Source organism: Sceloporus undulatus, chromosome 1 (genome assembly GCF_019175285.1).
Source record: "Sceloporus undulatus isolate JIND9_A2432 ecotype Alabama chromosome 1, SceUnd_v1.1, whole genome shotgun sequence".
Lineage (NCBI taxonomy): Eukaryota > Metazoa > Chordata > Lepidosauria > Squamata > Phrynosomatidae > Sceloporus > Sceloporus undulatus.
In genome coordinates, this window is record NC_056522.1 from 128,621,734 (window position 1) to 128,635,558 (window position 13,825).

General features: G+C 38.8%; 1 protein-coding gene across 2 annotated transcripts in view; it reads right to left on the reverse strand.

The window, feature by feature from the left end:
* LOC121918882 (collagen alpha-1(XIX) chain-like) overlaps positions 1-13,825 on the reverse strand; it is a 134,787-nt gene that overhangs the window by 19,608 nt on the left and 101,354 nt on the right. For both annotated transcript variants that reach the window (XM_042444900.1, XM_042444899.1), the window contains 3 exons: positions 7,253-7,305; positions 2,927-2,980; positions 543-587 (listed from right to left, as the gene is read on the reverse strand). In XM_042444900.1, coding sequence (XP_042300834.1) covers positions 2,965-2,980; positions 7,253-7,305 — 69 coding nt within the window. In that variant the 3' untranslated portion in view covers positions 543-587; positions 2,927-2,964. The remainder of the gene's footprint in view (positions 1-542; positions 588-2,926; positions 2,981-7,252; positions 7,306-13,825) is intronic.

Here is a 13,825-nt window from a genome sequence, read left to right on the forward strand (position 1 = left end):
GGAGGGATTCAGCGGGTTTTGGACAGACATTTCCGGGAATTATCTTCGAGGCTTGTTGGCAACACTGCTAGTTAGTTTCAGTGTGTAGTAAGATTTCAGCCAAGTCAGACCTGGAGACAGTATTTTCCTTTGACAAAAAGATAAGTCCACAAAAGAAAAGAGATAAGTCCACAGGAGAAGAAAGATAGTCCTCAGAAGAAGAAAGATAGAATCCACCAAGAAGAGAGAACAAGGTATTTAGGAAGGACTATTAAGAAAAAGGAGATCAGTTTCATGTTTGTGTTTATAACCAGTAAAGCTTTTGAAACTTAAGAAATTTGTGGACAAGTCTTTTGTTCTGGCTGTGATCCCAAGAGCCAGAGGCCTTACTACACCCAAAGTCCATAGTATTGCTCTTGGGACAAAACACTATCCTTCCAGGGAACAGACGTACAGGTAATATAAACGAAAGAACACCTGGTTCTCTAATGAAATTGGAAATGATCACGCCAAGATTCAGTAGTATTAAACAAAATCAGTCTGCAAAATTTGGTGTTGTTTACCTTTTCACCCACATCACCTTTGTCACCTTTCAAGCCATGTTCACCCTGTATTGGAGAGAAATGTGAGAAGACACTGATCACATCAACATTCAAACAACAGCCACAAATTTTAGATATGTATTCCTTTACATTTGTATGTGTGAGGCAGAAATCTGCTTAAAGGGTTTTTTAAAAACAATATTAATTATCCATAATGTGGGACATATAAGTACACACACATATAAGGAGCTCATAGGGACTTCGACAAAGATACCATTGGCTCTATCAGTATAGTCACACTAATGGCAGAAGTGAAGGTAATGATGGTGCAGAAAAAGAAATCAGTGGTGGTGACAGTGAAGAAGAGCAGGAAAATGTGGGAGCTATAACGGGAAATGGAAGGTGTCCTCTCCCCTATTTCTCAAATGCTTGGCCTGGGGAAAGGAATGCCGCATGAGAGACTGACTTGGAGGAGGAACTCTCAAATTATGGCACATGTGATTGTCCAAGCCACCTCTCCTATATTGTTTTGGATCTGTGAAGCCTCTCTCTCTTGATGGAAAGCCAGGCATTTAAGGTATGGATGGCATGAAGTTGCTGGTCTCTTTCCACCATCACTGCTTCCTCCCCACTCTTGCTGAGTGAGTATGGAGAGAGAAGAACTGCTTGTGTAACATAGGACTAGGTGTGCCCAAAATGATCCCCCCCCCCCCGCTTATTGCTATTTTAGTCCTCTTTACTAATAACAATTCTGACATTCTAAAGTGTTTTTGTTTTTTTAAAACACAGCAGCAAAATGAATACATTCATGGAAATTCTCTTAGAAGCATGAAACTTAATAGAATAGAAATCTGCCATTTCACAGAAGAAGAAAATCCTCTGCATATGTGAGAATTGGAAGCTAAAGCTGTTTAGCTTGAAACACCTTGGTATTTCACAATCTAGAATGAGGTCTGCATTAATACCTTCTTATAACCACGTACATTTGAGATGAGAACAGACTGTACCACCTTATGCCCTATTAAAGTAATTTGGGTTGCTGATAATCTTCAATAGTTCACTTTACATATTCTGTTTTGGCATATTGCTAAGAGTCGCATGAATACCAAACAGGGACAACCTGACTTAATAGCTAAGATCACTACTGTAGTATTCATGGTAGATAAAACACTGAGTGCTATTTCTAGCAGCAGGCTTTTTATTAGCAATAGAGCCACTGTGAAGCAGGAGTTTTATTGCCTTTGTGTTTGAAGATGGGCATTCAAAGTGGTCACCCAAGCTCTATTCCCTGTAAAATAATGCTTCATTGACTGCTCATGAAAAAAAGGTTAAAACAAAAGTTATTATTTAACTTAAAGAGACATGCAAAAGTTAATACATATACCCTGGTCAAAGAAAGCTGAAAACATGGATATAACTATTATCAGCACAAAAGAAAACTATCTACAGTTTGAATTAGCAAATATGGTGTAAGCTATTACAGTTGTCCCTCCCAATTCATGGGGGACCCGTTCCAAACCCCTACACACAGAGGAAAAACCACAAATATCCTTTAGATATAATGGCCGCACACTCCGGCGCACACCATTTTGTTTCTCCTGGCTTCCAACTACAAAAATTCAAGACCACAAACGGAAAGTCCACGAACTAGGCGGGATGACTGTACATATAACAGTAAGTAGAATCAAGGAAAACCAGCATCACCTTCATTATCACCCCTCAGAAAGGAGAGAGGTCTTGCATCTGCTTGCCTGCTGCTGATCTGCCTGTTTGTGGTCCTGGTCCTTTAGGGAAAAAATGTGAGTGAGGCACAGGGGGAGAAAGGCAGAAACAGGCAGACCAGCAGCAGGCAAGTAGATGCAAGGCCTTTCTCCTTTCAGAGGCTGGATGGCCATCTGTCGGGGATGCTTTGATTGTGAGTTTCTGCATGTCAGGGGGGTTTGATTGGATGGTCCTTGTGGTCTCTTCCAACTCTATGATTCTAAGTCACCTTGGGTCTCATCTAGGGGGAAATATGGAATATTGAATAAATAAATAAATAAATAACAAATACTATATGCACAAGACATACTTGATCATATTCAGTACACACACTCGATATTCCCCGTGGTGCTTAGAAATAAGAATGTTATTGATTTCCATTCCAGTTTCAGAAAACAGGTCCTGTGTTTTCAACTGAATGTTAAACTCTACTTCTCATATTGTCATTACAACCACTCTGCAAAGTTAGGCAGAAATCTATGGACTCTAGCAAGGCTGATGTGTAAATTTAATAATTAAAGGGAAACTTGAATTTTTGCAAACAAATCCAGCAATGCAGTCCAGGTTCTACAAAACCCCAAAGGACACATGAAAGGAAAAACAAGGTATTTTAATGATACTAAATATATATAAATTGGCTATACCTTATCACCAGAAATACCAGGAATACCAGAGGCACCAATCAGACCATCTTCTCCCTGAAACAAATTATATGTAATCTGGATTATCTTTCATTCAATAACCAAAACAATGTGATTAAAAATATTGTATGCAAAATTATAAAGAAATAACCATAGGATAGTTTAAACTACTCTCCATTGTATCACATTCCTATTTGGATAGAACAATTTGATCTTTTTCAAAACTATCACATTAAGTGTTAAAATAATCTGAATATAAAATAATCTGAATAAGAGCATATTTGGCTGTTAAGTAATATACAGTATGACGCTTGTACAGCATTTAGGTCATAAGCTTGTTTTTGATTAGAGTGACAAACTTTAACATGCATTTTACTCATCAAGTAAAAAACAAGTACAGATTTGGAAAATACAATGAAGTTCTTGACTGGTCTTTGTTGAGGAGTTAAGACTTTTTGTGCATTTTCCAGTAGTGTTTTTTTCACATTTCACTGATTGTACACCGATTGTACACTGTACATGAGTCGGAAATTACTTGAAGACGCACAATGATAACAACAAATAAAAAAACTTTTGGCAGTTGACAGTTTTTCAAAGGGATGTCCCAATGTGGCAACTGTGGTTGAGTTGAGACAAATTTTCAATGTTACAGCAAGACGGCTGTGTTAAGTTACTTTTAACTGTGTTGAGAGAACTTTTCAGTGGGGTGCCTTACCAATGGATGCTTTCCACTAGGGCTGCCAGGTGAAATGAAGGACAGAGCTCCTGTGCCTTCAATAGTTTTGGAAAATTGGGAAATTCCTTCTTTTACACAAGCATTAAAGGTACAGGAACCCTGTTCCTTATTTCAACTGGCAACCTTACCCTTCCAGAATGAGAAAATTTATGAATATTCTTTATATCCTTATCTCATAGCTCCTGGTGTGCCACCACTCCCCATCACCAGCTGTTTCAGATGTACTTCCTTCTTCCCTTTCAGATAAGCAACAGTAGGAGTGTCAGCAGAAGTAAACAGAGAATTTAAAATGGGGATCTTCCCCCTCACACAAACATATTGAGCAAAACCCAGTAGTATCAAACAACACAGAGAAATTGAATGTAATCCCTAGGAAGATTTTTTCTATGGTTTTTATTCTGAAATCACTCTGTCTTATTGAAAAAACTTTATTAGTATGAAGCAGAAATCATTAACTCTCCTATGTTTTTCCTACTGTTTCTTCATCTTTGTCTTACCATAAAAAAAAGAAATCATTAAGGAAGGGATGATGAACTAGCTCCTTAATACATTTTGATTGGTCATGCTAGAAACTATCCATCTGGACCTACCCAACTCCTCATCAAGCAGTCCAGTTATCCTGACAAGACACTGCTCTTTTGGGTACAATGTTGTGCTTGATGGGAGGTGAAGTTCTTTTGAGGGCCCTTGAGAGTGGGGCTGAGTCTCTCCTGCACTGTTAAGAAGTTGCTTAAGTCTGATTTTCAGATATATTATTCAGATCAATTCTAATGGCATAATGTTTAGGGAAAGCCATCCATCCAGTAGGAATTACAGTTCTCTTGCTAAAGGACTCCTTAGTGTTGGTAATTCTGTGATATATAGAACTGCATGTTTTTAACCAAAGTGCCCACTAAGCTGAATATACTGTAAAAAATTGTTTCAATATCATGCCATAAGCAGTGCATGGAAGAAAAGAGAGGAAATATTTTAGAATTATATCATCCTATATCATTTGACATTCAAGAGGCAATGCAAAAGACAAGTCAGAGAGGGTAGTAACAGAATGTTCCTTTGTTTTCTGCATGACCCCATAGACCTTTTTTTTTTTTGGTGACTAAACCAAAAATATAGCAGAAGCTATTAGCAATTTTTGTTCCAGGAATTTGGAACAGGCAAAATGAGAACACAGACATTTCTTCAATATGGTAACAACTACTAATCTCACTTTTTCATTTATGGTGCTTTACTGGGCAACAGGAGATTCTGATACAGTAGTAAATTGTGATTTTTGTTGTTGTTATTAATCATAGAAAAATAGAAACATAGAATCGTAGACCACAAGGGCCATCCAGTCCAAACCCCTGCTATGCAGGGAATCTCAATCAAAGTATCCCTGACAAATGGCCATCTAGCCTCTGCTTAAAGAACTCCAAGGAAGGAGACTCCACTACACTCCGGGGAAGGAATGTGTTCCACTGTCAAACAGCCCTTACTGTCAGGAAGTTCCTTCTAATGTTGAGGTGGAATCTCTTTTCCTGTAATTTGCATCCATTATTCCGGGTCCTGTTCTTTGGAGCAGCAGAAAACAAGCTTGCTCCCTCCTCAATATGGCATCCCTTCAAATATTTAAACAGGGCTATCATATCTTTTCTCCAGGCTAAACATGCCCAGCTCCCTAAGTTGTTCCTCATAGGCCATGGTTCCCATTTTAGTCGCCCTCCTTTGGACACGCACCAGTTTCTCAATGTCCTTTTTGAATTGTGGTGCCCAGAACTGGACACAATATTCCAGGTGGGGCCTGACCAGAGCAGAATACAGTGGCACTATTACTTCTCTTGATCTAGACACTATACTTTTATTGATGCAGCCTAAAATTGCATTGGCCTTTTTAGCTGCCGCATCGCACTGTTGACTCATGTTCAACTTGTCATCTACTTGGACTCCTAGATCCCTTTCACATGTCGTCGTCTCATTCAGCCAGGTGTCCCCCATCCTATATCTGTGCATTTTATTTTTCCACTCTAAGTGCAGTATCTTACATTTCTCTGTGTTGAATTTAATTTTGTTAGCTTTGGCCCAGCTTTCTAGTCTATTCAGGTCATTTTGAATTTTGATCCTGTCCTCTGAAGTATTAGCTATTCCTCCTAATTTGGTGTCATTTAACCATGTAAAAATAAGTAAGAACAGAATAATTTAAACATAATGTCTAAAAGGAGACTCAGTTTCAAATTGTAAGTTGTTTGTATGTGCTTTTGAAAAACTGAAAACCCTATTTTGTTCCTGATTGCTTCCAAATTTTAGAAATTCACTTTTAAAAAATTATTTGAAGCTGTGCAGAAGTACCTTGGAATTATTTGATATACATCTACTGTCTTCCTAACAATTTCACCACAAATTTATTAATTCATATAGGCTAAAGAAATAAAAATATTTTCCCCAAAACAATATGGAAGTGAAGATCAATGTTAGGGTAAATGCTGAATATTATAATGAGGCTGCAGCCCCAAATGTCTCACTGAGGGAGTTCCATGGATAGAAAGGGTGACTGAAGTCCCAAGAAGAGGTTAAAAAGAGGGGCAAAGAGAAAAGGGAAGGCTTTGCATTCTGGCACCAGCCTCTGGAGTCATTCTTCCCTCATTTGATTGCTATTTATAGTATGGACCAATTTCAATGGCATAAAAAATTCAAGGTGTGATTAACTGTATTTTGTGATTTACTCAACCTGGGTAGCACTTGGCTTCTTTAAAAACTTCATAATCCCTTTCAGGTTCCTCAGATATTAGGCACCACTGCTCTCAATCTAATGGGATACTTGATATCATAACCATCTTGTTATAAAGAAAGCAGCTCATCTATTTTGTTCTGAGTCTTGGGAGCACATCAGTAACAGCTGTTCAAAACTGAGAAATAGTCTTTCCCATGGATGAAAGTAATTAAGATACCTCATTCAGCAGTGGGTCAATTTGGATAACATTCCTCCCCCTCCACTTCATGTACCATGAGACTGAGGACACTTTAAGACTTGTGCTGTTTATAAAGATACACACATGTTGTTTCCCACAAGTAGAATGTTATGTATCCACTGGATCTTATGGTACATCATTATGTGAGGGCAAAGAGACTTGAGTGTGAGTGAGTCCAAATCCCGTTCTGAATCTCATTTCACACAGAAGATAAAGGAAAACACCTAATAAAAAGAAAAAAGTGTATGTACAAAAGAGATTTAAAAAATATTGAAGTCTATTTGAAAGCCTTTATTTTGCAAATGAAATGAAGGAACAGAGTTGGATGATACACATTGCAGAAATAATCCAGTTTGACACCACTTTAACTGCCCTGGCTCAATTCTATGGAATTCTGGGATTTATTTTGTGAAACATTTAACCTATTCTGTCAGGCACGAACGGCAATTATGAATGTAAAACTGGATATTTTTTGTAGTGTGGATGCAGCCACACTTAAATTTTGCTGTTCTCATGTGTCAAAAAATGTACAGTTTTCTCTTTATTCAACTCCTCTCATTTTTTTAAAGTTTAAGGAAAGCAGTTTTAATTTTATCATGTTGTAACTCCATGCAATTCACTGAATAGAAACAACAATAAAAACCACACCTTTTCTCCAGGGAAACCAGGAATGCCATTTTCTCCTTTAGCTCCTTCTCACCCTACAAAATAAATTGTAAATAAATTTGTTTTGATGTAACATTTTAGGTTATTGTAAAAAAAACCACCCTACTTATAACTTCCCAAATATGCTGCATCATATAAAAATTATATATACCCCATCATATCTAATAATATATGTAGATTCTGCATCATATATTTTGCAGAATCATATATTTTTAGTTTGCTATCAATGCTAAAAGGAACGGCAAAATAATATCAAAAGTGCAAAGATATACAGTGGCATCACACCACTGAATAAACGGAAAATGAAATTTTTAAAAATTGTGACATTTAAATTATAGAATAAATTAAGTTTGAATCCTAGACTAACTTTTCTACCATGATAAGGAAGTATAAAACCACTCGTGTACTTAGCACATGACAGGATCATGATTTCTTTGATTAAGAGTGGTGAGAGAAATGTTCAACTTGAAAAAAATAATTTGCAAAACCCAAGCTATAACTGCCAACTAGTTGCCAGGTATAGTAAAAGTGTTGGTTATTACCTTTAAAGCCTATTCTGTATGGTTTGGGTCCTGGTTACCTACAGGATCTCTCTTTCCATATAATCCAACCTGTGAACACCTGTCCTCATTCATCACCCACCACCATTGCTGAGGTCAAAACAAGGTACCCAGCCATGCTTCAATGATGGGTGTTCGTTCTGACTCAGAGTGACTCACACCCACAACAGTGACACCACGTGATGAACGCAGACCATAAATGAAAATGTAGCTGTCTGACATTGCTGATCTCCCCAAAAAACTGCAGCAAAAAGTAATTTATTTAAATGCAAGTTAGGGGGAAGAAGCTCAAATCAGGTGAAGGAGTCATGAAGACGCTAGACTTGATTGGGGTTGGGGCCCAGCACTTGTAAGCAGGAGCAGCAAACCCAGGGGGAACTTGTGGTAAATCACTCATGTAACAAAGCTCCAGAGAACTTTTTCTTCTCGGCTAGTCCTAGACTATGAATGACATGCGGAATTTAAAACAGCAAATGACAGTCTCTTCCGGCAGGACTATCCAGATGATTTTTGACGAGTTACAAACCGCCATGAAGGTACGCGCAGAGCACATACTAGGGTTAGGGAGGTGGCGGTGCTTCCGCACCTCCCTAACCCTAATACAACCGCTCTGCGCTTAAAAAATGACGGCGGCTGTTTCCAGACAGCCGCCGTCCATGAGGATGTCACGGCCGCGCCACTCTACACGGGGCGCGCGGACGTGACGTCCTCACTCCGCGCCAGGCACCTAGGGGCCCTTTTCGCGGACCAGGAAGGAGCTCTGTTTTGGAGCTCCTTCCTGGTTTGCGGCGGCGCTTTGCTTTGCTGGGTGCAGCCTTCAGACGGCTGTGCCCAGCGAAGCAATGGAGAAAGGGCCTTTTCTCTTCTCCCCGCCGCCGCGGGGTGTCCTTGGGGCTTGAAGCCCCAGGACACCCCTTTTCAGGCTGCGGGGAAGCGGCATTTTGCTGTCTCCCCGCAGCATGAAAATTGGCGGATCGGGGCCGCGGCTTCCGTTCTGACAGCTGAGGCCCCGATACACCGGAAAAGGGGTTTGTGTGGAGCCCCCCCAAATGGGCGGTCTATAACCCGCCTCAGAATCATAAATTATAAATTTTAAACTATGTATTGATCGTTTTAATATGTATTGGTCTTACATATTATTTTAAACAGATGTTATCTGTTTTAATAGGTTTATGTGCTTTTAACTAATGTTATGTGTTGCATTTTAACAACAGTAACCAAAACCACCTAAAAGTTAGTTCCTGTTACAGTAGACTAACTGAATCAATGGTAATCTGTTTGGTTACTCAATAAACTGGATCTTGTTGGACTAATAGTGGGATTTCAACCCAAGAATTCCAGTACTGTACTGCTCTACATTTCTAGCAGGACACATGTTAAATACAAAATGCCAGTATGCTCCTGGCTCAGCATTTAATGCTGATATCACAAAACATTGCTGTTGAAATAGTAGGTTAAACCCACAGTCCTTGTCTAATTGCCATTTCTAAAACCAAACTCTGCTTTGGAAATTGGGGATGAGGTCCATATATTAGGGTATTTTTCAGCAACAAGCCCTCTGATCAAAGTATTTAACACAAACATTATTTTAAAACCCACTAATAATTTCAAATGATGCATTTCTAGCATTTGTAAAGAACAGATCCCCAACTGGATCTTAGTAATCCAAACTCCATTGACTTCAGGAATCATAGAGTCTAGGGTCTGGACCATTAGCACTAATGAACTAGTAATATTATGTACTCCAGTTGATGAAACATTATCTGTAATTAAAGCCAAGCAGGAGAACTGTAATCTAGTACCTCGTAATAATGATGAACCACATATGTCTGTCTCCGAGTGCATAAATAAATGAATATGTTTTGCAGCCATTATAAAACTAATCAGATTTTCCAGGCCTGTTTTCTGTAATGTGCAATATCTCTTCTCTTTATTGATTGATAATTTTTGAGAAGATTATGTGTTTTATTATTTTTTAAAACTGGCTAATATTTTCAGAATGTATGTTTAAATTGCAATTTTAGGAGACTGATTTAAGTTTGAATGCTCAATTGTATTACAGTAGAATAGTCCTTATAGCATGGCTGGGAAACTTTTGGGGGTTGGAGGTAACCTGGCCTCCCATGGGACTTTGGATGGCCAGCCTGCATCACAACCTGCTTTAAAAAATCATTGTAATTTACTGTTTCTAACAGTATTGTTTATTTAATTGTCTTTTTAACTTTTGCATCAAATAGGTTTTATTTGCATTTTGTTATGAATTTTATGTGAGCCACCTTGGATTTCATACCAGGACAAAGGTAGTATATAAATTTAATTTAATTTTAAAATGTGTTCATTATATGTACCGTAGTGTTGATGTGCAGTTGAACCTTGCCATCATTGTGCATCTAAAGCCCATTCCGCACGGGCACCCTAGTACGTGCTCGGCACGTACTAGGGTTAGGAAGGGGTGTCCTTTACAGACGCCCCTAACCCTAGTACACGCCAAGCGAGTACAAAATGGCAGCCCCCATTCTACATGGGCACCGCCATCTTGACGTAGCAGACACTTAGCGTCTGCATGTCTTAGTGCGGTAATCGTGCCGCAAGTGCACCATTGGCACCTTGCGGCATCATTAGCGTGCTGCAAAAAGAAGCTGCTTTTTTGCGGCTTCTTTTTGCAGCTCAGAGGAGTCGCATGGTTTGGCCGCTGAGGCTCCTCCACGCAGCAAATGAGGGCGCTTTGCCGACTGCCCTTTTGGGCGGTCTGTAAAGCACCTAAAAGAGGCTAGTAGGATGGATCTAGCTCACATGGCAGTGATTCTTCATTACTACACTGAACCATAGTTTAGTACAGTAACAACAAATTGAGCTTTCTTCTGGACTAGCGCATTCTACCCTTTCCTCTCCTCCTTCAGTATAGAAATAAGCTTCTGCTTCCATTTATATGAACTGCAGTTTAGCATGTCTTCTCTCCTCTTGCCTGTGGTTGAACTTAGCTACGGTTAGCAGAAATAATTCAGTTTTATAAAATGTTGTCTTTCCACAGACCATAATTAAGATTAACCAAAGTTTGTATATGTTCAAACAACACATCAAGCCAAGGTGTGGCAAATCTAAAACAAAAGATTCTGAACTTCTCTGCAGAAGCAACATGCATGCCTGTTGCCAGGCTGTTTGTCGTTGTAATGTCTGGCTATGGTTGAATTAGCCCATGGATCAAATATTTCATTAGAAACTGGTTCTCAGAAGTGAGAAATCTGCTTTTCTGAAATGTCAACTTCTTTTAAATAGACACACCATGCTATAACTACTGTTATGTTGCTTCCAGCCCTAAAATCCATGTTTCGTTAGAAAATATCTCAATGCAGAAAAAACTTACATTGCTATGTATTCAGGGGAGAGATGAAATATTAGATAAAGTATCCTAGATTTCATTAGGGTGTGTGTGTGTGTAGTAACATTAAATAAAATAGGTGAGAAGATTTGCTGGTTGTATGATGGAGAAGGAAGATACATCCTAGTAAATAACATGAGATAAGCAATTGCCCATGCTGGAGTACCATAGGACATGGTTTCAAATCATTATTCCGAGCAACATAAAACAAGAAAAGCAATTACAGGAAGGACAAGGTTCCTAAAAACACAACATTTCTGCAAGTCACTATTCTTATATGTGCTGACTTGCCTCCACAGGCAATATCCTGCAGTGTTTTTACCTGTCTTCCAATCACAGCAGTGATTCACAGAAGCTCAAAAGGCTGCACCTGTAAAATCCAGCTGGCAACACTTATTTATTGGCATGGGCACAAGGGGATGAGCAAATCAGAGAAAATGAGCTGCACGTGCTGTACTTCAGCCAGAAATTCAGATCCAATGAATTGAAGTAATGATGTTTAGTATATCTCATTGAAATAATTTTGAATGCAGGCATGTAAAGCTAGTTCAGTCACCACCAGCAGGATGAAATCCTGACTATTTTATTAACAAGTGCCACCAGTGCTTGAGAGAAAGAAGACAGCATGAACAGAACTGACTCATGTCAGCTTCTGTGAGTGTCCATGGAATGAATGTTACATCATATTTCACTTCCTGCGCTGCTTCCAGCTATTTTAAGATCACTCCAAAGCATTTTGTTGTCTCCCATGGTGTGTTTTTACATGCCTCATATTCTGAATAACTGCAGTTCTGTGCTGTTTATAGCTTTAAAAAGTCTTAAGTACATCTAATTTATTAACTAGAAATAATTAATATACACAGCTGCATATTAATAACAGCAATAAATTTAAATGGGCTTTCCCCAAGCCTTTATGATAACGTGCTATAACAAATTAGCTTATGAAGGTATGACTGCATCATTCAATCTCACTTTCAGAGGTAGAGGATCAAATCTAAAAAACTCACTGGCAGTTGATCTATGTTTGGCTTGGGGAGAGAAATAAGAAACAAAGAGCTACTGCATTACATTTACTCTTGAAAGTGAAAAAGTTTAATTATGTGAAGTCGAAGGCTTTCATGGCTGGCATCCATAGTTTTTTGTGGATTTTTGGGCTATGTGGCTGTGTCCTGGAACAGTTTATTCCTGACGTTTTGCCAGCATCTGTGGCTGGCGTTTTCAGAGAACGCTGGCATGAAAGTGAATGGGTTATATATGTTATACTGTGTGATCCTTGGTTGAGAGGAAATGATTTACATGTTAATCTGTGTGTTGGTCTGTTGTTGAGTGGCAAGGCCTCAGGGTGTCTGTTTAATTAGTGATCCATTGTCTACTGGGGAAAAGACTGACCCTGGGTGGGTTTCATTTACACTTGCTGGGTCTTGATTTTGGTGTTTTTCAGGACTGGTAGCCAAACTTTGTTTACTTTGAGGCTTTCTTCTTTCCTGTTGAAGTTGTATAGGTGTTTGTGGATTGCAATGGTTTCCCTGTGCATTCTGACATGATAGTTGTTGGCATGGTCTAGAATTTCAGTATTTTTAAACAGTATTTTATGCCCAATGTAGCTTATAACATGTTCTGCAGATTAACACAGATCAACATGTAAATCACTTCCTCTCAACCAAGGGTCACACAGTATATATACCCCACTCACTTCCTTGCCAGCATTTTCTGAAGATGCCAGCCACAGATGCTGGCCAAACATCAGGAATAAACTTTTGTAGAACACTGCCACATAGCCCAACCCCCCCCTCAAAAAACCCTATTACTATTTATTATACACATTAATGTGTTCATATTTTAAATTTATGTTATATTACTGTATCAAACCTTGCAAGAATGAAAATGAATGAAAATCCCATTCATAATTTTATTCCTACCCACTCCCCCTTCTCCCTGTTTTGAGTTTGAGAGAAGGAATGAGCTGCATGGATTTTTGAAAATCCAATTTCTCACCCATCCACTAAAAGGGAATGACTGAGATCAAGAACAAATATGTGCCTACTGGAAGGATGCAGGAAGTAAAAGGTTTATCAGGTGGCATAATAGAGGAGGAGGCCTTCCAATCTCTTTGACATTAGAAGGCCGAATGTGTGCATGAATAAATTGAATGTATTACTCATTTATATGATAGTAAGTACATGTTTTTGTTACTGTAAATATGTAGCATATGTTTTGCTTTGTGTATATGCTATTGTAAATGTTGAAAATATGAATGTATGAATGTGAATGTTTTTAACTGAAAATAAAGCTTTTATTTAAAAAAATAGAGGAGGAGGAGAGGGGAGCAAGAAAGCAGAACTGATAGAGAAACTGGATTATATACCAGTCTAGCACTCCAACCACCAACATGGCTATAAACCAGACAGCTATATGTCAAATCAAGCTCCCAACAACCTCAAAATACATTTCTATAAAACTACAAGAATATCCAGCACCCCTCAACACAGTGATTAATTTCCCTCCTCAATATAGCACTGGCAGAACCTAAGGGCCTGAACAGACAGGCCAAAATAAAGCTGCTTTGGGTCACTTTGGAGGTATGTTGTTTAAATGACACACGCATCTTAAGGGGGG